Source organism: Grus americana, chromosome 3 (genome assembly GCF_028858705.1).
Source record: "Grus americana isolate bGruAme1 chromosome 3, bGruAme1.mat, whole genome shotgun sequence".
Taxonomy (NCBI): domain Eukaryota; kingdom Metazoa; phylum Chordata; class Aves; order Gruiformes; family Gruidae; genus Grus; species Grus americana.
The window spans coordinates 77,727,743-77,752,165 of NC_072854.1; the positions used below are offsets into that span (position 1 = coordinate 77,727,743).

The 24,423-nt window shown below is 41.7% G+C and overlaps 1 protein-coding gene across 1 annotated transcript in view; it reads right to left on the reverse strand.

Moving 5' to 3' along the window:
- Positions 1–24,423, reverse strand: part of RPS6KA2 (ribosomal protein S6 kinase A2) — a 176,367-nt gene that overhangs the window by 16,752 nt on the left and 135,192 nt on the right. The window contains exons 12-16 of the mRNA XM_054820218.1: positions 24,207–24,309; positions 20,533–20,663; positions 18,651–18,776; positions 3,310–3,399; positions 862–1,020 (exon numbers count right to left, since the gene is read on the reverse strand). Coding sequence (XP_054676193.1) covers positions 862–1,020; positions 3,310–3,399; positions 18,651–18,776; positions 20,533–20,663; positions 24,207–24,309 — 609 coding nt within the window. The remainder of the gene's footprint in view (positions 1–861; positions 1,021–3,309; positions 3,400–18,650; positions 18,777–20,532; positions 20,664–24,206; positions 24,310–24,423) is intronic.

Here is a 24,423-nt window from a genome sequence, read left to right on the forward strand (position 1 = left end):
CCTAAATAATCAGCTGAAAGGCAAAGAAGAAATCCCGTCATAGGAAGAAAGTGTGTAAGGGTTTCTTGCTACTGTCCACACGAGTGGCTCACACCTGAAGAGAGGGATTTTTTTTTTCCTCATTCCAAAATGTATTCACAAAAATCATTTCTGTAGGCACGCAACTTCAAGTGGCTGTGTGTTTTACCAGACATGCTGCATTTCAGTGGTGGGAAAACAGCCTTTATTTGTTACAGCAAGATGAAAAACTATCGTGCAAACATAAAAGCCCGAGTACAAAATGCACTTGTTTTAACCATGAAACAGAAAAAGCAGCAAGTATTTGACTAGTCATCCAAACTGCTTGTCCCTGAAAGGCGGAAAAGGGGAGATTTTCAAACTGCCGTATATAGAGAGCTTAGATTTTCAAAAGCCAGCTCTTTAACAGCATGTCAGAAGCCGTTCCCATCAGCTGCTCAAACTGCCACTTCATTTGGAAAGCTGAGCATTTGATTTTCTACCTATCTGCTGATTCAGCTACCCTATTTGAAATTCTGTTAAAAGATCAGGTACTGCTATAATGACTGTGATAAAAAGTAAACAAGTAATATGTCAACAAGGTATATGAACTTGAAAATCAGTGTAGCTTTCAGTGTAGAATAAAAATACCATTTCACCATACTACAGTTCAGTTGGCTAAAAAGCCCATGACCCTATTTCACAAAGCAAATGTGATTATAAATATAAAGATTTTTTTTTAAATAAAACCCCCCAAACCCCAACATATTTACATTTCAGAGAAGCAAAATCACAGCCATTTGCTTTTTCTAAAAATTGGGGTTTAAGAAGGTTGATGAGGATAGCCGAAAAAGCAAAGCTTACACCCTGAGAGTGCAGGTAGTCCACAGTCCTGGTGATGGTGCACAGCACAGCGCTGGCCTCCCGCTCTGAGAAGCACTTCTGCCGAAGAATGCGGTCCAGGAGCTCACCTCCCCGCATCAGCTCCATCACCAGATACACATATTTCCCATCATCATAGACCTGGAAGAGTAATAGAATAAATATATGTTTTGGACCCATTAACTTGGTAAAGGTTGGTACTTTAATCACAGTCTTGGCTTCCTTGTGTGAGATGTTGCAAGAAAATGTCAACTAATGTGTGGGGAATGTGCTTATTATGCTTAACAACAGAAAAAGCAACTGTATAAAATGACTTAATCATCACTTTTTTCTTGTGTCTGTAGCAAGCTGCTGATTTGTCCACACAGGAACATAGCTTTCCTGATCTGCTATCATGTCAGCAGAGTAGACCAAGCTGCTACAAGCAGCACCTCTTCACACAGCCTGAAATGTCTGCTGGCTCTCACCCAAGCCTCCTTCTCAGTAGTGTTCTCTCTTTCCACTTCTACAGGGTAACATTTCTCATTTCAAATATCAATATTTCCCTTTGACTCATGATCAGCTACAAGAACTGTATTATACTGTTGGCCAAGATCTGCTTCCAATGATATTATATAGTTTATATTTGCAATTCTGGTGAATACATTGTTGACATCAGCCTCAAGATGTATTTACCTTCAATATCAATTGCAAGGGGTAAAAGAAATTTTTTGTCTAAATTGGAAGACAGCCGTTTTCATGTCATAATCCTTTATCTGGACTGCAATAATAGGTGGTGTTATAGTCATCAATGCTAAATGTTTTTGGAAAAGAATATAAAACCTTTTTTGCACAGATTTTAAGATACTCTTTAACACTTAGGAATTAGGGGAGACTTTCCTGAGGGCATGTGATTAGAAATTTTTTATATAGTTCTCTAAGGTCCAAACCATAATGTACTGGCCACTCTCACCAGCAGGATTTTGTTTTGTAAACTCAGTCTGACATGGTATGGACAATCCTAGGTGAGACTGCACACAGTGTAAGTAAAACATAGAATCATAAAATCATCGAATCATAGAATGGTTTGGGTTGGAAGGGACCTCAAAGACCATCTAGTTCCAGCCCCCCTGCCATGGGCAGGGACACCCTCCACTAGACCAGGTTGCCCAAAGCCCCATCCAACCTGGCCTTGAACGCTGCCAGGGATGGGACATCCACAGCCTCTCTGGGCAACCTGTTCCAGTGCCTCACCACCCTCACAGGGAAGAATTTCTTCCTAACATCTAATCTAAATCGACCCTCCTTCAGCTTAAACCCATTACCCCTTGTGCTATCACTCCATGCCCTTGTAAACAGTCCCTCTCCAGCTTTCCTGTAGGCCCCTTCAGGTACTGGAAGGCTGCTGTAAGGTCTCCCCAGAGCCTTCTCTTCTCCAGGCTGAACAACCGCAACTCTCTCAGCCTGTCCTCATAGGAGAGGTGCTCCAGCCCTCTGAAAGGCATCTTTGTGGCCCACCTCTGGACTCGCTCCAACAGCTCCATGTCTCTCCTGTGCTGAGGACCCCAGAGCTGGACGCAGTACTCCAGGTGGGGTCTCACGAGAGTGGAGTAGAGGGGCAGGATCACCTCCCTCGACCTGCTGGTCATGCTTCTTTTGATGCGGCCCAGGACACGGTTGACTTTCTGGGCTGCAAGTGCACACTGCCAGCTCATGTTGAGCTTCTCATCAATCAATACCCCCAAGTCCTTCTCCTCGGGGCTGCTCTCAATCCATTCCTCGTCCAGCCAATAGTCATGCTTTGGATTGCCCAGACCCACGTGCAGGACCTTGCACTTGGCCTTGCTGAACTTCATGCAGTTTGCACGGGCCGTGCTTTGACTCAAGGTCATTACTGCATGTAAGCATAGTGAAGGTTATTCTTCATGTGAAAAGCTGAAGAAAGATACCTTCATGTCTTCTCAGGCTGCTTGAGTAGAAGGTGAATACTCCCTGGCATTAAAACACTATGGGGGGAAACCCTAGCGACTGTGAGCTCTCCTCTTCCCAACAAAGCCGATACCACAGGCTGCATGGGATCGGCTGCAGCTCATGAAAGAGCATCCCCTGCCTCGCAGCACCGTGTGTGCTCAGCAACTTGCTCCAAAACACCCAGCTAGGGAGATCTCACTTCTGAAAAGTGCTACAAAACCAAACACAGTTTATTGTTCTCCAGCACTGTGCCCCTTTGGTTTTATTTACAGTTGGTTAGACAGTAATTGGAGAACATATGATCTGACCAGGCTTTCCAACTGCTATCCAGGAATTTAAGTCACCTTTTTTTCCTTGATTTCAATGGGTCTGGTTTTAGCTCTGACCTTCAACTGAAGAATTTTCCAGACATGGACTAGTAGGTGAGCCTGACCATAAGGTGAAAATCATTTAATGCTGAAGGGCTCAGAGACTACTCACATCTTTAAGAGTAATGATGTTTGGATGCTGTCCATATCGCAAGAGGATCTCAATTTCTTCAGAGGGGTCTCTCTTGCTCTTATCAATTATCTGGAATAAATGAAGTACAGTGTAGTAAGATACCAGCTAGCAGCACTAAGCACAAACCAAGCAATTTCTATAGTTTAAACAAATTAATATTTAAAATTCTTCTATTAATCATTATTCTAGGAAGGAACGGCTCAAACTCTGTGCAAATGAGAGCCATGCTGACTATATGCCAAAGCCAGATGGAACAATAATTAGTTTGGATTCTGAAGGCGTAGGCCCTCTTTTTGATGCCTATAGTTTTGTTTGCCTGTAAATAATAACAGTTACAAGAAATGTCATTTACAAATCAAACAACCTGGAGAGTTTCAAAATAATAATAGTGCTAAAAATGACCTCTTTGACATAAAAAATGGATACGTTCATCATACTGGCACATGCTTGCATATCTGCTGATAAATTAATAGAAATTACTTATCAGGTGGGTTTGTCAGAAATGAAAATGTATAGACATTTACTGTCAGGGGAGTTCACTTGGCTCTTTGGGCCATGCTGTTGTAATGAACAAGAGAGTGGCCAGAGATTGCATTTGGCCGTGTAACCAAACTCTGCCCATTCCTAAGCTAGAAAGAAATCTGCTCTATATGTCACTTTTCTGTATTCAGCATCTTTTGCCTTATCAGAGAGTACAGTGAGACATGAAAACTTCTTAGTTTTATAGCAGCAGGTCCCAGAAAAACATGACACCTGCTGCTTAGAGAGCATCGCTGCATGGAAAGCCTGCTGCTAGGATGGCACCGACTTCTCATCAGTGCTCCTATGACCTATATTTGGAATGTCAATCAAAGAGCTTCGTTCATTTCCCCAGTCAAGAGCACTGATTAATGTTTCTCACTTCGCAGATTTAAATGATAAATATGAAACAAAAAATAGCTATAAAATAATCCAAGGGAGATGTCTGTATTTTGGAATCTCAAGTGCAACTGCACAGGGAATGGTAAAAAGACTCATTCTACTAGAAACTCATTAGGAGTACAGTATTTTGGCACAATTTCTTTTTGCTAGAAAACAGCAGCAGTACTTTTGAATAACAAGTTTACCAAAGAGGAATGGGTGGCATTTTCAGAAAATCGTAATTCCATTATTGGCTTGGATTTCAAGGCTTCCAAACTTAAATGCGGTTATTTCTCTCTAAGAACTAGGCACAGAGCACAGATTTAAAACAAAGGGAAACAACTTTTTAAGGATCTCTTTTGTTAATGAGGATAAATGCCTGGCTGCTTTTGCATGCATTTTTAATGGTTTAATTATGGTGATACACATTTAAGTACATGCCTAGAATTTTATGCATCAGTTATAATAGTGCATACTTGAATATATATCAGAGGTTTTGTAGTCATCATGACTGGCATGCAATTGCAGTGATAATGATGGTCGGTAGTTGCCCATAGTTGAGGTATGCGTTTGAAGCCGTATCAGTGATTTGATTCTGAATTAGTGTGAAAAGTGAAAGTGCTACAGGGAGCTGATGCAGGTAGATGGCTGTTGTCCACATTTGAATAAATGAAGGAAAGCCCTCAAAAACAGGTGAGTGGAAAAAATTCTACTAGCAATTTCTCCTTAGAATAATGTTGCTCTCCCAGTTTAGTTGAGACAGTCTCAAAAAGCCAATGAAACCCTGATTGAATGACTCCTCGTAAATACAACCACAATGACTGAATGTGTCCCACTCAACCAATAACTCTAACATATAAAAAGATCCTCAGGGGCACTTTCCTGGCTAAACTAATATAGCTCTTGTCAAGTTAATGGAGTTGCACACGTGCACCTGTTAGGATCTGCCTGCCGTGTACAAACCCGCAGAATTTACTGCAGCAAGTCTTACTACCACTGTGTGAAGCATTACTATCACTATGGTACTGTAGCAAGCAATAGATTCCAGATTCCTTTTCTGTTGTATTTTCCTGTGACAGGAAATATCCAGAGCTGAGGAAAATTTTAAGCAACTCTTAATAATGCAGGACTGTAAAAGTATATATATGGCCTAAAAAAATCCGAACCAAAAATAGTCTCGGCTATTGACACAAAACTCAACATAACCTGAAGCAATCTGCTACTGACTTAGTAGTGACAGCAGCAGATGATATGTAATGCTTCTAATTCACAATATGCTATATAAACATAAATTGCAAGACAGTCCTGCTAAATATGCATGCTTTTTGCTTTAATGCGTGCACAAGCTGCAATACAGTGAGTAAACGGACAAGCTGCCCCAAACCACACAAGAAGTAATTGTCAGAGCTGTGAAGGGACCTGCCCAATTCCTCTCAGTCCCTGGCCAGTCCGGTTGGACAGACCAGAACAAATTTTTTCCTCCACGAGAGATTGTCACCCTGATGGTGCCTCTCTTCGGCGTGCTCGTGACTTTCACTTGGCCCACGACTGACAAAGCAGCAAGGGAGGTGGTTGCTGCAACTTTAGCAGAAATCTCTCTTCAGTTCAGACTGGGTGCAGGACGCACAGTTTCTTTATTCACATGCTGCAATGGCCACAGCAGCTCCTTAAATACGCCCCAGAGTCCCACTGCAATACCTGATTCTCCTGGTCTTCCTCTTCAGAAAGTGTTTCGGTGTGATGTTAAACCCACACCAGAATTTCCAAAGAGGGATGCTGCCATGTCAGGGTGGTTTGGCCAGTGGTTGCTGCCTCCTTTTGCACCCAGAGGTGTCTGCATCACAACGTGAGGTGCTGCGTCCCCAGAACATCTGCAAATCTTGCCCCAGCTTATTGCCAAAACGAGCTGCAGTAAAATGCAGGCCCAGTGCTCCTTATTGAACACAGGGGCTAAGGAAGATGCATTGTGGGCTTCCAGTGATATTCATAGGTAGTTCTGAGATTCTCAAAAAGCATCAGATTAAATTAATTAAATTATGTAAGTGAAAAGGCAGTGTTTTCACTAGATGGGTGTTAAATAAGCGCATTTTGTACAGCTGTACTTTCTGATTTTCAGTGTGAGTGTTGCTGCATGGACGAAAAGCATGCTTGAGCACCTTGTGCAGATGCAGCAGGAGAGAGGCAGGATGGAGGCAGCCCCGGCACGGTCCCCTCTGCACGCTTTGCCCATGCTTGCCAGCTGGCCACCGGGCTGCTTGGCTTCCCGGCAAAAGCACATGGCTTCTGCTGTATCTGTGCAGTAACCTTCTTCTCCAGACAGCAACACCCAGGCCTGCCAGGCAGAGAGTCCAAAATCACCGTGAACACCTCATCCACAATCCTACATGCTTATCTGCACACACATCCTCCTTCCTGGAGTGGGTCAATGCCAAGTTATATGAAGCAGCCTTGACTGTAATTTGAAAAGTGTTCATGAAGTCAGACTTGGCGATTGCCAGAGAAGGTGAGGGAGACATGACAAAGTCAAACCGTGGTTGTACTCTGCCTCCTGGAAACAAACCAAGGCGCTCTTTTTGCTGGTCCTTTCCAGGGGGGGACCTGGCGAGCATCTGCTGGCTCCTTGGGGCTGTGCTCCCACTGTGCTGAGCTCTGGTGCCCCCTTGGGCTTTCCCAGGGTGGGGACACGGATGTTCTTTCCATTGGGCTTGGATCAGTGGTGAGCCACTACAAGAGCAGACATCCATACCAGGCACTTGGCTTTCCATTTCTGTGTTACCGTTTCTTCCTCTTGCTCCTGCTTTGCCGTTTAATTATCGCTTTTTTTTAAAAGATCAGTTTTATTGTCAGTCCACCTCTGCGTATGGAGAGGTTTTAGCTTTGTCCACTGAATTCAACCAGTGCAGATTGTGTAGACCAGACCACAGTGTATGTGGCACTTGATACCCAACCAATGTAGCAGTTAGGTATGGTCCTCAAACTAATTTTAATGTAACTTCTTTCAGATTTGTTCTTTCAGGCTGCCCAGAGAGACCCCACGAGGATAGCCCATTGTTAGCTACCCTGCTCTAATGGCTCAAAGGCTCTAGATTGTTTCCTACCTATATACTGGAAGCTACAATGCTAGAAAGAAAAAAAACCCAAAAACATTTAATGTTACAGATATGGGTACAGGACCTGCTGTATTCTCATCAGACTTCCTACGTGACACCACATGTGGCCACAGCATGTGACAGTGTTTGCTCTTGTTCAGAATTAACATTATTATTAATCAGCTACTTTTTCTGCTATCTAGCAGCTTTCAAGCTCTGCTGTTGGATGCTGGGAAGCTAAATATATCTGTCTGAAGTTTAAATAGTCAATGACACTCTTAAACCCCATTTAAAAGCTGAGCAAAGCTATGTAACTTCTAAATATTTCTTGTGCCAACAAAGAGCATTTGCCACCTTGGTCACTCTGTTTCCTCTGAGACACTCTGTTTTGCATGAAGACAGACTCCTCTCTGTGGCAGCCCATGAACCTCCGGCAGCTCTTCCTGTGCAAGGAATTATGTCTTTTCTTTAGGAAATTCATTCTGATATGAACTCAACTAAAATTTATACATAAACACCCTCTGTTACAGAATTAAGGGAAGATTTTCTCTGTTACTAGCCTGAGATTTTGAGTAATATGTAACGATGTAATGATACTACTTTCCTGTTCTTCTCTGTAGATGTGTGGTGAAGAACACCAACTCAGAAAGCCATCATGATGTATAAATAACTTAACTGAAAATGTAGCAAGAGCTCTATTGTACTTTGGCAGAGAAGAGCTATGAAGCACAGGGGCTTTCTATTATCCTTCAGAAAAATAAGAAACTGAGCCATACAACAAATAGACTTTTCTCTATGTATTGGACACCCAGGGGTTGCTTAGAAACTCATCTGTATTGAACAGTGGGTGAAACAATTCCAGAGTAAAATGGGCTCAGCACGTGCCGTAGTGTCCTTTGTTCTAACAGGGGACTTGTTCTTTGGCTATCACATCCTTTGTGTATTTCACTCAGTAGTAGCTGAAAGAAAAGGTGCATTTTCTTCAGTGGAATATAGGGTAAGAACCTCGTGATATTTTAAAATGAGTCAAGCTCAATCAAAGGACAATACTGAACTCTTTATCAAGGAAGAAAGGATTGGGAGAGAACATTTTCAAAATCCTAATTAACACGTCTGGCCAGTTTTTACAAGTCCTGCTAAAAGTCTTTTGCATGGAAAAAAATCAGCCGATTCTCCCTTACTAATGGGTTTTCAATGTCTTCAGCCTTGCCAAAGTGGGCTGATGAGTATAAAAGAGAGTATCAATACAGTTCTGCGTGGGTAAAGCCTTGCTGAAATTGGTACAACACCTATATAGACAGTATTATTTATATTTGCTTGTTGCACTTTTGTGAAGGTATTTGTGTGCCTCCAACTGTGCAGATAAGTTTCTTCTTCTGGATCTAGTTATGCCATTAGCAGATGTTACAGTCCTCAGAGGTTTGATACCACCCACCAGCTGGGACTTACAGCCTTTACAGCCCTGCCAAAGAAACGGTATGTGTGAGCACTCCCTAATCTGCTTTGGGCAGAATTAGCCCCATTAATGCAAATTGTCTTTTCAAACAGCTGAAATTAACCTGGGTGACCTTGCGTGAGGAGGACGGCTGTGTTTCTCACATGGATTTCTCCATCACTACAGTTGTGAGATTGGAAAAAGGCAAGAGGTGGGAGGTGACAATTTAACTGCCTTTGCTGTCTGGAAAATGAACAGCCTAAAAGAAAGGGTGAGAGAAAAGCAACAGAGTGAGAAAGAAGACAGAAAAGAAACATGAGATGCGCTGATGGGAAGAGCAGTGGTATGGGCCTGAGGAGAAAGGATGGGGCTCTAGGAACTGGGAAACTGCTCTCTGCTGCTTGGTCTTCCTGTGCTGCGGAGAAAGGACTTTGCACATCTTTAATGAACAAAGGAGACTGCATTAAAACATTTGCTTGAGTCCAACTTGATTTTTCCCCTTAAGTAAAACAGGACGCGAGAGCTCTGTCTAATCATGTCAATCAGAATGGGCAACGGTAGCCATCTCCCTTCTTGGGAAAGCTAAACGTGCCTGATACTGGCACTGTGGTGTACGCCGCTACCATGGACTGCATCAAGAATTCTCCATTTTATTTTAGTGGATTTATTCCACAACATCAACCACAAATATTGGGAAGCATTAAAAGTACACCCTGCAGCACGGGCATGGATAAAAAGTAGGTCGTGGGGCTTTGACTGAGGAGCTTTGGTGGGTTGTGCTGCAGGGGCATAAGGCATAGCTCTCCTCGGCTGTCCTGTTTGCCCCCAGTCCCAAATGGGACCAGTGTCTGCCTCTTCTTCAGCTGCCCCAAGTGACCTTTCCTGGCAGCTGAAACTGAGGTACAAGGGTGTGAAGCGAGGCAGCTGAGCCACTGGTACAGTCCTAATCTGCTGCTCTGGCTACAGCAACTGGAAGTCCAGCAGAAGGTCAGGAGAGACACCTGGGCACTGCCACGGCTGAGGCTGACGGTGTGCTTAGCCAGCGGGACTGCCTAAAGCTCCTTTTGACCAGCACCAGGGAACTTGTGATGGCTTTGTGGGAAAAACACAGAGGAGAAAGAGAGCTTTATGCACTTTCTAAAGCTGTTTTATTTTCTATTACATACTTGGAAGTTTTTTCTAAAGCCTGTTTGGAGCGTAAGCGTGGGTTAATCACATTTAAGAAGAGATCCATATAACACGGTGTGATGCGATACTCCCTGTAGAAATCCTTTCCTTTTCTGGGAGGGGAGGGATGAGCAAAGGGAGAATTAATTTTGTGTCTCTTTGCACGTTATGTCTACACCGTATCTATGATGTATTTGAAAATTCAGGGCACCACTGGTGGAGCCGACTATAGGTGGGATTTGCATCCCTTCTGAAGAAAGGAGGTGGAACAGCATGCAGAGATTTTAACCTGACAGTTTCATCTACAATATTAATTCCAACAAAAGTGTCAGAGAGAGAGAGTTCTGCAGTTCTGTGCTGCTGGAAAATGTACAGGTTTCCATTTCAGTAATATTTCCTTCTAAAAATAAGCCCTATTCATGCCAAGCATCTGTTTAATTTGGTTCCTTTTTTGATGTCAAATTACTCAAGCTGGATGAAAATCACTGCAGAAAGGCTAACATTATTTAAAAGGACATGGTATAATTTTACATTTAAGATGTCTCCAAGGAGAACTATTCCAAGCCTAATAGTTTCTGAGGGACTATTTGCTGTGCTATTAGTTTCGATTAGATCCAGAGATTCATTCCCCCCATCCATGCTTAAATCTTTCAGAAAAAATAGTAAAATGAATATTAAAAGAAACAGGCCCAATTAGCAATACTTTTCTGAAGTAAGCACTGGCCATCAGATCAAGCTGTGTGGGTGAGACATTACACTTTCTGCACGCAGAGCATGCCCACTCACTGCCACTGTTTGCCGACTTAGCATTCCTAAGCTGTCAACCGGAACTGTAGTACTTATTAATTAGCATTTATACAGTAGAACACATTTTCTAAGCAACGCAGAAACATGAACAAATTCGCTCCAATAGCACCTGTGAAACAGAAAAGCTCATGTTAGAGAGAAGTCTGCAGTTTTGGAGGCAGAATAGCTTGGTGGGAAAGGCTCTGCAGTGTGTTTTAGGCTGCCCTGCTCAGCCCTAGCACGCATCCTTGGATCAGACTGATGAGTTTTCAGTCCGTGAAAGGACTGCAGTGCTACTCCCACCTTCTTTTACAAAAAGCTTCAGGGATGGAAACCAGTATATCACATTCAGGTCTTATAAAAGGGGAAAATTATTACATCAATATGAAAGACAAATACAAGAAACACAATTTAAATGGCCCCAAAAGAGAAACAGAGACACAAAGGACCAAATTCTGTCCAAAATACTTAGGTACTTGGCAAGCGAGCTAGAGAAGAGAAACATGATACTACTAAGCTGTAGGAAAACTTCTGCCCGATCCTAAGTCTCAGAAAAGATCTAGTTAGCAGTGAGAAATACCGTCATCTCACATTGTTCGGAAGCTCAGCCATGCCGGGGAGAGAGGCACTGTGAGCTCGTGACCACGTGGGAAGGAGCCTCCAGGAATCCTTAGGCCAGAGGGGACGCACAACCACCGCACATCTAACATACGCTCTGAAGCTGAGTTTAAGAGGTGGTCTGCGCACCCTTCTGTATTTCTCTCTGCCTCCTCTGCTTATCTGTTAAGTCTTAAGCAACACCTTGATCCCATTTAGCCAAAAAGTCACCATCCAGCAATGGCTCTCGCTGCTTTCTGTAGCTGTAGCTGCAGGGTCCTGCCTGCTCGAGCAGCACCTCCGTGGAGAACTCGCTTAGTTCTATGGGGAGAGTGGCAGAAATCTGAACACACTCATATCAAAGCAATAGAAAAGTGAGACGCATTGAAGTTTTGCAGGTATTTGACTAAACCCAAATCTTAAAAAATGAGGAGAGCATATAAAATATGCCACCCTGCCTCCTGCTGTGGTGAGTGACATTGTACGCAGCGGCTCTGGTCCAGCGTGAAAGTCAGGCCCTTTGATAAAGTTGTTCGGGATGGGAAAACTAAGAAAGCCTTCAAAAATACTCTCACAGATCAGACATAAGATCCTCACAGACAACTTTCTCCACTTTCTGTCTTTGCTACTTCATCCATTTTACTGCAAATATTTTTCTCTTTCCATCATATCTAGAGGACACCTGTCCATGCTGTTTGTAATCACTCCTATCATATCCACCATGGATCCCAGTTGCCGTCTAGGGCTCTTCATGCTGGTTTCTTTGCAGAGTGCTCTGGAAAACAGCCCTCCCTCTGCAAATCCAAAGCAGCACAGAGGTTTTGCCTAAATATGCTCTGAAGCCTGTATCTCCTACATGGTGCCTTACAGCCTACTGAATCCGGTGCCACACCACCAGCTTAAGTATCCTTCAGACAGCGCAAAACATCTTTTACTGAAGTGTCCTGGGATTTCCTGAATCCCAGCTTTATAAAGCAAATTTCATGGGAGAACATGGTAAGTTCTGTAGTTTATCAAGGTGAGAAGGGGTCTTACACCTCTGACCCTGCATTTTGTAAGGCCACATTTCCACTAATATGACAGATACAACTTCTTTGCAGGCGAGGGGAGGACGTCTCAGTCATCTCCTTGAAAAGTCTGTTTTACCAACTGCTCTCTCCATGAGACTTTTTTTCCTGAAACTCCTTTTTTTAGCTTCAAGACATTCTGTCTTGTCTTGCTGTCTTTAGCAGCCAAATGGTTGTCATCCATCATTTATATCACCTTAGAGATATTTATAGATTTTGATCGCATCCCACTGGACTCTTGTCTGTCTTACATCATATATATTTGTAGCTCTCTCGATAGAGCTTGCCTTGTAATTCTTGCATATTTTCTGCTACAGATTTTCTTTAATTTGTTTATATTGTATTTTAAACCATGGATACCAAAATAGCACATGGTCCCACAGGGTTTAGTAGTCCTACCCAGGTACTACAGGCAAAACTCACTTACAGCAATGTCAAGAGGAGTCTGCATGATGAGGGATCGAATGAGAACTGAGACAGGACCTCAGCATCTGATCCATCCCCATTCAGCCCATCCTCTCCCTTGCAGAGTCCTGTTACCTCCAGCAGCAGGTAACTTCTGCTAAATTTCAAAGCTAAATTTAAAGGGGATGCCTGTACCATGGCTCTGACCTGGAGATCTCTGCACATGTCCTGGGGCCTGACCCCTGTGCCACGTTCTGGTGCAGGCAGAGGGAAGAAAGGTCGGACGAGCAGTGGATGGGGACTGCTGGTGCTGACAACCTGGCAGGCTCAGGGCCAAGAAATCTGAGGTTATCCAGCAAACTTTCCATTGACTTACCTATTAAAATACTGACATATTTATCCGTGCTCCACCAGACACTAAGTACCTCCCAGGCAGACAAAAATAGACACAAACCCTCCCCTTAAAATTTCAGTCTGTTTCACTTTAGACGAAAGTCACTTTAGTGACTTTCTATGGTTAAGAAGAAACAACTCAAGCAAATGTCCCTAGATCTACAGACACCTTGACTGTCAAGGAGATTTGATGACCTTTGGACTGATTTTTTTTTCTTCTTTTTGTTTTTCCTTTACTTGTTTCAATAAATAAAGCTACATGTGTTCAGGATTCCTAATTTCTTTCAAAGAATTGCAGAATAGTGCACTATGCTGCAGTCAGTCTTAGAAGACTACCTTTTTTAAATTTTTTATTCATGCTTTCTGCATTCAGCACTCAACTCCTGACAGAACCATAATATAGGTTATGGAGAAAATGCTGTAGAGCTAACTAAATACCACTGTGTAACCTCCTGCTTTCAGATTAGTGTAATGTTGTATCTACTTACACCAACCACCTAAAAACAACCAAACCAAGACCATAAACATCAATGGAAGAGGAAATGAAGTTTAAAGAAATTATGAAACAACACTGGAGTTCATACAACTTTTGGTGACTATGTCACTCACTGTTATTAGCAAATAAATAGAAGTATATAGCAAATCTGATTACACAGGCCTGCTAAAACCAGCTCTCATGGCTTACTGACTTCTATTTATTGATAGCATGTTGACATCACTTCTCTGCTGGTATTGCATTTTTACAGCTAATTAAAATGCACCTTCTTCCCAGTCTGCACATACTAAAACATGCCAAGAGAGATGTACTTTCAGTGCTTTGTAATTACCAGAATTATATATGAACTGTAGGATTTACTAGGACTCTAGCATAAACTAACCTGTATCCCAGAGGCAGACATAGGCTGCAAAATTTGGCTTTGCTCACAGCTGTGGAACATTTGGAGCCAAATAGTTGGTTAGTACATTACAGAGATAGGAAAAAGTCATGAAATTCACATGTGTTTCGAGATCCAAATTCCACTGTAATATTGGCATCTGCAAAATTGTACTTGTCATTTGGGACTATATCTCCACTGTATGTTTTTCTTCTTCAAGGGAGAGTGAAATGTATACCCTGTCCTTTTACCCAGTTGTTCGCCCTGGCTCTAACAGCATGGAAGAACTAAAAATCCGTAAGACTTAACCAGTTAGATATTCTTTTGACCTGTAGAAGAAAACAGCAGGCATCAAGCTGTTGAAGCTGGTCCCTACGCCACCTGTCTCCGCAATATTTGGGGCAGTTATCGTACTGGGGGCAGAACAGGCCATAGCAGCAGCAGCAGCAGCTTCTACTTGGCTATTATCACCAGTGATCTCTCCTGGGGGAAAGGAGTCAATCTAAATAGAGACATCTTTAAAAAAGGGGGATGCAATCAGGTCCTTTGCAAACTTACTTAATCTGGCATCAGTAAGAAGCACATCTGAAAATCCAGCTTGAAAGCTTCACTACAAGTAGGGATCCAAGCTTGAAACCAGTGCAATGGTTTTAAGTAAAGAAAAACTTTTGGAATATGCTAAATGCATCAAATCTCTGGCAGGTTTTGAAAAATCTTATTCACCAAGAACTCTGAACTGTAGCATTTCTTTTGTTTTCCAAAAGAGAGCTCTTAATCTGTTTAGGCTCCCATTTCTTCCATCCACAGAAATCCCTCCCATATGCTCTAGCATCGTTATTTTACTTGACTTATTTTCTCTACATACTGATGTGACCGAAATAGTTTGATCTGATTTTCCTTTGCTTCTGACCTCACTGTTACATTTGTACCCACGTGAAGCTTGTAACTGTGATTAACAATGCCACATCCCTTTGCTATTAAAAATCATTATGCTGTAGTCAGGATGATCGATATTCTAGCAGAAGAATCTGAAACACCTTAGAGGTCTGTCAGAGGAGAAAAACTTTTTTTCCTAGACCCCTTCTTTATACCAGAGTCTTATAAAGCATTCAGAAGAATGAACAATATACTTATTTGTATTTCATGACTTTATACTTTTTTTCACTTGGGAATGAGATGGAAAAAAAAATGAAGAGTAAAATTTGAAAAGTACCTCAGAGTATGTACATGCAGTAGATTATGATACAAAGATTTGCTAAACAAACATCTACCTGCACTGATCCAAGTAGGTGGCTACTAGTTTCAGGGTAGACTCAATTTGTGGGAAATCTGGCTGTCTACAAAGGTTTTATGTTGCATGGTATTGAACCGCTCTCAGAAGTGGAGATGTAAGCCTGAATTCTTAAATATTGCATTTGGGAGCCTGAGGGCACGTCTAAAATAGATTTAGAGTTTATTACTAGCATTTCATTTTTACAGATGACATGGAAGAAGAGGGAAGAGGTTGCAAGGAAATTCTCTTCTTCTGCAGGTTCAGTGATGGGCTTTAGAAAAGCAGTTAGGTGCCTAAAGGTGCAGGGAGGTGTCTAGGGGGGAATTGTAAATGCACCTCAGTGAGTGACGTGCCTGGTCTCACTAACCTCCGAAACAAGTTAAATCCCAGATCTGTTCAAGTGCTTTTACAACACCAGCAAAGAACTTCTTTGCACTGCTAGACATCTAATTATCTGGATAAGATGGCCCCAATTAGTCACAGATGGCCAGCAACAAGAAAAGGGATGAAACGTTTTGCATTTTAACAAATATATTCTGCTTCTGGGCTAGGAAAGGTTTTGTTTTTCTGAGCGAATTTACCGGCTGTAGCTCTGACTCAAGTTACTCCGGCTCAGTACTGTGCTGTCCCAGTACGGCACTACACAGCGATGGTAAATAAGGCCTGGTGAGTGGCAGTCTCCACGGAGGGATTATTTACCCAATGACATGACATGTGTCTTCCCGCGGTGATGCCACCACGTCATTTCCTTACCTCCTTCGCTATCACCAGCTCCCCCTGGGGAGATGGGATGATGCTCTCTGACGTGTTGGCAGTTCGTCTTAAAGAGGGAGCTTTTAATGAGGCGGCGCCAGGCAAATGGGGCTGCTGCCTATCATACAAACTATCACTGCAGATATTTTTTCCTGTGAATGTTATGTATTAGTGAGCACTGGGAAAATTATACTTACTGAAAGAAATCAAAAGAGTGTAATTACAGTGATTTTTGTAGAGAGAGTTAAAGGATGCATGTCAAAAGGGACCGATATATAATTATCATAATATCAGTTGCAACTCCTGTGCTATCTAATTACTTGAAATGGGTGGCATTGTGCAATCTTTATGAAAGCAAGCCACTTTGATAACAAAATGATATGATCTTAATATGAGATAAAAATAAAATTGAAAGGAAAGTAAAATGAATATATTGGTAGGAATAATAATAAAAGAGGCAGCACTCAATATGCTGGAAAGATGGTACGAACAGAAACCCACCAACCATCTCCAACCCCAAATCTGTGCTACACATTTGGGTCACACTGTGTCAGAAACTGAGATGCTGAGTGTGTCGCCTGAACTGGTAGTCAAAATCAAGACATATCGGCATGACAAGAGTCGGAAGAAGTGGAGGAAGAAAGGAAGAAAGAGAGGAAAGATTAATAAAAATGGGAAAGAGCATAAATCTAGCAATCAAAGTGTTAAACTCTTCTGGAGGTTTGAGTGTCTCCACGTGTTGAGTTTGCTCTGGATCTTCTGAGGTACCCCAAATCCCCAGCTGCTGAGTGGGTGCTGGACCCTCCTGGGTTCAGGCACTCAGATTTTCTATTTTGGTTTCACGCTGGCTGTATTACACTGATAAAACTGTCAGCAATACTTGAAACAAATAAAATATTAAAGTTATTACTTTAACATGCATTTTGTTCATCACATATGTAATTTAATTACACAGAACCCATACCTACTATAACATAATGCCATCTGTTGACAAATGACCTGGACACTGGAAAAAAATCTAATTTTTCCATTCATTAGAAATGAAAATCCTAGCATGTCCATGCGCAAGCCCACGGACCTGCTGGTAGGACCATGCTCCTAATTATGGTGTAGTCTAGAAAAATCAACCTTTATTTGAATAGTGGCATCAACAGATTGTCAGTTATTAGTGGTTTACAGATTTTTGTCACCACAATGGGCAGACACCAAAACTTTCATGGACTTTCATGGATTCTGCGTTATCATCAGTCTTGTAATGAAAAATAAGATGGAATAGAAGGTGTAATATTATTTTATTGACTACTTGCAGCTCATTTATCTCATGGACTGCAGTTTGGATCACTTCTTTAAGTTCTCATCATCTCATTTAATAGCAAAGACACAATCTCGTTTATAAGCTAAGTTTGCATATCTTCTCTAAAATTTTAAAATAAGAAAAGTAGAGCAGTAATTGGCTAGAATCCATCATTTACTGCAAGTTTGGTAAATACATTTCTGTATGTACTGATTTCCGGGACCTACTTCTTGACTTTATGCTCACTTAATCTGTTCCCATGACATCATACAGAATGAAAAGATCTGACTTAACTGTCTGTGTCTTTTCAAATCCATTATACTGATTCCTCATTTAATCCAGTCTCGTCTCTTTTTGGTACAAGAACAAAACCATGAAATCCTTTTCTAACATATGTATGTTTTAATTGCTACACCTTGTTCTTAAATAAAACAGAATGTTTGGGACTCTTCCTCGGAGCTGTAACCTCACAACCACTTGCCACATACACTGGTCTGTTCTGCCCCCTGTAACAGCTGCGTAGTGTTCGTTCAATAGCATTTAACAGAGATTGTGACTTAGTCCTCCAAGCATGATGTTTCAAAGCAGTTCTACCGAAGTTCTTCCTTAACAGAAAAGGTTCCCTCATACCTACATCCTAGCAGCTTCCTGGCCTCTGCGTCTGCAGTACCTCTGTTTTACAGAGTGCTGCTTGACCAAGTCTGAAGTTCACTGACTTCTCTTTAATAGCCAACTAAATTCCACTGAATTAATATTTTAAATCTCTGCTGAAGACTGCCTTTTGCTCCTTTGTGTAGCATGTTGGTGTTGAATATCAAGGAGACAAAAGGAAATCTGAGTTTTTGAAGGTGATTATGGTTTTCACTGACAAATCTGTCTAATTACAATAAAGAATGTCAGAACTAAATAACTTGAGAAAGAAAAGTAAAATGCTATTTCAACTTTGCAATCATTTTATACATTATTTTGTTTGTTTATGATGATTCAATGTACGCTCTGTTAAAAATCTTATCTAGTTTGCAAGGAGCATGGCTGAAATGATTAGCAGGATTTCCATGCAAGACTGTAAAGTTTTTGCCATTCTGGAATTTTACTTCATGAGATTAAGGTGTGAGAAATAATATAAGGCTTGTTATGAAACCTGCCATCTTCTGCAAGAAAGAAAAGAACTAGCAACACCCGCCAACAAGAAATAAGCCAATGAAATAGCCACGGGCCGCGCTGCTGCCCAGGCTGGCAGAGCAGTCTCAACCACATTTCTGGCACCTACTAGGAGGTTTTCTTACCTTCACTGCAAACTCTGTATCTGTGGCTTTATGAACACATCTCTTGCACACTGAATAGGAGCCAATTCCTATGTCCTCCTTGATCTCGTATCCATCTGTAAAGTGAATGTTGTTCCCATGTAACTGCTACAGGAAAAGACAAAAGAAACAAGGTCATCAGGACGTGGGTATGGAAAACCAAGGACTAGCCTCGTCTTAATAAAGGAAGTGCTTGATCCCATCTCCTTCACAGAGCTCTCTTGTCCTTAGTGGGTTTTCGAAGTTCAGTTAAAAAAAATCTGAAGCTCTGTACTTAAACAAGTGTGTCCCCTCCCTTTTTACCTTTTTTTTTTCCAGTCTGCAGGACAGAGTTGGTCATGCAGAACTAATGGGAAAAAAGCAGTGATTTAGGGAATGCAGACAATCCCCTCCTATTAGAGATTCACAACAAACTGTGGGCACAAATCCTTTGACAAACCCACATAACTTGACAATACATAAACTTATTTTTAATTACTGAGGGGCCAGATAACTTATAAACCACTAATAGCTTCACAGGCTTCAAAATGGATACCCCACATATAGGCTGTGCCTCCAGACCACTGGAGGTCTTGTCCCGGATGCGTTTAACTATGATTTCTGTGTGAGAGAAAAGTTACTCTTTTAGTCCAATCTAACTTAAGAAAATATATTACTAGTGAAAATAGCAGGAAAATAATTTTAAATTGCTAATGCTATTTATTGAAGGGTACAAAATTAACTGTGGCACCATTAGTTCATATGCCCTTTGGAAAACATTTGGGCAGGCAGATTGGATAGGTGGTGAAACCCAAATCTGAGGTCTTGCTGCAAATTGCATCCCAGGACTCAAGACATGACCAACAGCTCTCAAAATCCACTAGGATCCTCTGTCTAGAAAATGTAACCTTGCTAGCAAAGCCCACACAGAACCTTCTAAATGATAAGACCTGCACCTGTTACGTTCAATACATTTTTACAAAGCAAACCACAGGAATATATATATATATAATTTCTGGGTTGTAATTGCTTGGGTGACATTTCACTTACTGTTGCCTAAGAGAATATTTAAGAATATGACACGTTCCACTGTAAAATATTAAAATAGGGATGAAAGCCTATGAAAACCGCAGACAGGGGCTCTCCCCCTTGAGGCATGTATACCTCTTGCTGTGAGTAAGAGAGGAACTTTTTCCTCGTGGGAAAATTTGTTGCATTTTTGAGCATCCCAGTTCTCTCTCCTGATTCACTGTCCCTCTGATGTATTGAGCCATTTGTAGCAATTTATTTCTGGTTTAAATTACGGTAACTGGAGAAAATGTTGTAGGGGAATGGCAGCAAAGAACCCAGTGTCTGGCAAGTGTCCTTCCGCTGTCAAGCCCCTCTGGGTTACGTGAGTACAGCCAGGCTCTTGTGCAATTGCAACAGGAACATGGTGGCCTCTTACACCCAGGAGCTTGGGCTCTGTGTCTGTGGGAGCCTACAGCAGTAGTTCATTAAGCCCCTTTGCCAGCACAGACCGTATCATATAATTCGAGACAAAACTGTTGAGAATGACATGCGCTCACTGAAAAAACAACACATTGTTAGCTGCCCTGTATGCACAACTGGAATTGTGTTTCAGGTGTTCAGAAGTACTTTTCATTTCAGTTGTGATAAGGTGCATTTTCTGTTTCCTTTGTAAAGGCTGTGGAGAACATGAACTTAAAGATAAAAGCCTTTGGGAAAAAATTCTCATTTTCCACCTCCTACATGCTGCATGTAAACACCTCCTACTTACGCTGGGTAGCTGTGAAATACCAGTGAGAACGCTGAGGCAGTTTATATACACTATGCACCTATGTATCTGCCCATCAAATGTGAAGTGTAACATCAGCATCAATACCTGCACAATTGGATGGACGGTGATTTTGTGCACATCTTGCTGTGCAGGCTCCTGCACCAAGTTAGAGGCAACAAAGCTGAACCCTCTGAAAAGATGATGAGCATTGGCACTTGGAGGAACACCTGGGGAATCTGTAGGAGAAAGAAGAAATGGCTTCATGAGCTGCACAAAAGATCAGAAAGTAATAGCACAGCACCTGCAACAAAGTCACCCCTGCCAGTCAACAGCAGATCCCGCTAAACTGGCAGACAAATGTGAATACAATCCACCTCCACATCAGGGCTTTGGTGTGCCTTCTCCATCCTGTTCTTCTGGATCAGAACAGTGCAGGGGTATTGTTTGCAAGGATCTCTCCTCTTGGGTACAGAGGCTTTTTTCACATGTGCATGTTCACTCTTAGGCAAAGCACTGCCTGTGCCAGGAGTCCGCACAGAGAGAGCAGGCGCAGGATGGCAAGGCTAGGAGAAAGACAGGTGGCTCAAGGCAGGGCAGCCCTTTGGCTTAGCACAGGTTCTCCAGGGAGTGGAAAAAAGCTGCAAGCTGCTAAATCTTTCCTTGGCAGCACACCTTGACTACAGAAATTACAAAGGCTAAAGTGCTATCTGGGTAATGTGGTATGTTGTGTGGGTCAGGAGAATGTAGAGAAGACAGGACCTGAAGCAAGTGTAAAAGTGCGATGCTCCAGTAGTGGTGATTTGTAGCGTCATAAGGATCTTTCTGGAGCAGCTTTAGGAGCTGGGACTTACTCCAGGGAAGATGTTGGTTGACTTGTCCTCAGGTGAACAAAATGACTAGGAGTGTTCTAACTAACGTTTATGGACTTTTTCTCCCCACTCCTTCCCCTGACACAGCAAATCCAGGGGAGGAATGGCTGGATATCAGAGCGCCCTGAATTATTCTACCTTTGGAATGAAATAACTAGAGAGCAGTTCCTGGTACCTACACGCCTGCTCAGTGAGAGAAACATCCTGCCAAATCGAGAAGAGTTGCACTTCACTTAAAACTCTGAAAAGCTTTAAAGAGATCTTTCTCCCCAATGTATGTTTTGTCCCTGATATTTTCAGAAGCAAGAATGAGTCGCATTGCAAACCATTCCTTGGTAGCTGGCTAGCTGGCTGGGTATTATAAAACCTATAGTACTAAAATGTGCTCACCTTTTATTTATTCTTTTTTTGTGTTTGTTTTTTTTTTCCCCCTCCCCTTCTCATTTCCTGCCACATGTGACTTACCATGGCAAGTTACAAAGCTGAACTTTAGAAAACTAGCTCCTCGCAGGAGTCTGTAAATACCCAGTTTAACTACAGTAAAGAAAATACATCCCCACTGGACCTTATATCTGACTCACCTGCCTACACCATCAGCACCACCCATTAGTGTGTAGGGCAATGGCGCGGATGACTGAATATCTCTTGAGCTCCTGAACATATGTGAGAATGTAAGCATTTCCTTGTGTGGACTTCCCTGTATAAATCTACTGGTCAAATGATCCGAGGATTTGAAGCCAGAATATGGTAAAAACAAATTATCTGCTTGGAAATAAACAAAACTGAGACTGCAGCTAATTCTACATCTCATTACAAAGCCGCCTCAGCCTTGACAGGAGTCAGAAATAAGCACAGCAAGTCAGACCTCACTGCAAAGTACACGAAGCAGGTTGGTTTTTGGTAAAATGATGTGGGCTATTTGTTTATCTCCGTGTATTGATGGGCACTGTCCTTGCAAATACAGGGATGAATCACACCAGACCTCTTGCATCACTAGCTACTTCTTACAATGGTATATATACAACAGTGATTTTCCAAAAGGGATTAATTAAGATGAAAGAATGTTTGTTTTAAAAAAGGAATGACAATAATTCAAATCTCCTGAACTTCAGAGAAGCTGTGATCCGGCTCTAAAATGTAAGTGCTAGGTCATCTCTATTTAAAAATAACTGTTTCTTCATAATTCACTGCCAATCTCTTCATCAAACACTGTAGAAGAACTACTGATTATTTGGTGTTCAATAGTAAATATTGCTCACCACCAACTGATATGCCCGTCATATGAATTAAATGTTAAAACACCTGTGTTAAGTGCAAAATTATGTTTAAATCATGTTAATTAACTGATAGCTATGAAACCTAAATAATTTTCCTAGTTTTGATAAATCCAGAATAATTTCATATGTCTGAATTAGGCCCACTTGCAAACGCCGATCTCGTATAATGGTTATCTTCTTCCCCGTGAAAGTCGTAACGCTTTGTCCCACTAGAACCATCTAACTTTACAGGATTTTCAAAGGCTTCATAAATCTTAAGTAATTTACTTCAGTACGCTTCACTGGGGTTAGCGAACATTATTATCTTATTTGCAGAGGAGTGAATTTCGATACTTCAGGTGCAATTTTATGTATTTTTTCTCAGCAATAAAGCCCGCCTCAGACATCCCTGCTGGTTACAGCATGCTGCCCCATCACTTACAACAGTACAACCATTTGTGGTCTGAAATCTAAGTTGGATCACCAGAATGATCTTGGTTTGATCCTTGTTGAAGTCACCATTTATAACCCGGATTGCTTCAGTTTCCTGCTCCCTGTGAGGAGCTGAGTCAACACAAATGAGATGTGGGTTCACAGTGGTGGACTTAGGAAACAAGTGGCCAGAAAAAGCAACTCTAACTCAGACAGATCCCTGAGAAAAGGTGGTGTGAAACTACACCCATAGAGAGGAACTGTCAGTGTCAGAAACCACATCTTTGGCACACTCAGAGCTGAGGTTAGGAATCCACACAAAGCTGTTTCAACCTCCAGGCTATAGAAACTTTCTGAGATACAGCAAATTACTGGATTGGCAAGTTACCGGATCCAAAACTTTGACATAAACCTGTTTCCAGGCAGGAGGACTCATTCATAACAACGGCTATTTGATTTTTTACATTTTAGAATGCATAAATAGGTACTTCTTTACACAGGAATATCAAGGCAGAAATGTAACGTAGCTTATCCATGTCTAGCAAGAGGCAACATTGTAACTGGGATTACCACTCTGAGGTTACTGGTATTGCTTTCCACTAAAGGAGTGGAAAGATGGTGTTTTGTGCAATGATCACCTGCATATATATACTGCACAAAGTGTGATATTCCTGTTAGGAAATAGAAGTTATAGGAACAACATTCTTACTGCAAGGATTTTCTAAATATTGTGAGCCAAATTTCCTGTTGGCATAACTCTACTGATCTAAGAACTAGATGATTCTCCATTACTGTTAACCATGTATTAACTTCCAACTGTCCATAGTCTATGGGATTTCATAATTAAAGAAAACATCTATGGAATATATAGTTAAATACCAACTTGCAGAGATGCAAAGTTCTTTGATGCCGAGGTAATTTAAAATAGTTAAATTCAACTAATGTAAGCAACAATAAGAGTAATAAAATAGCAAATCAATAGTTATTTTTCCTATTAAAAATGTGAAATCTATCCTTCCTGAAGACAAATTAATGTGAGGTTGGTGAAACGCTTATGAGTTTTTCTTGTAAATGCAAAAGAGTTTTTGCTTCCTGCTGGATATTGCAAACCCCAGTAATCCCACAGGTGATCAGACTTTTGGATCTCACTGGAATGGAGAGGGGAAGGAAGAATGAATTTACTGACTAAAAAGATGCATTGCCCATGTGCCACTTTACTAACCTGTGGGGGTCCGAGATGTGAATTCTGGATCAAAATGAAAGGTGTCTTCTGGCCGTCCCACTGCAGGCTTGAAAGGCGGCTTGATTTCTTTCCTGTATAGTTTCTACAAGGAGAAGAACAGATCACAATCAACGACAATCTGTACACCTTCAGCATCTGCCTTTATTACCAGGTACTTTGTGGCCTCTCTACTGATGCTTAGCGATCTTTAAGAAAT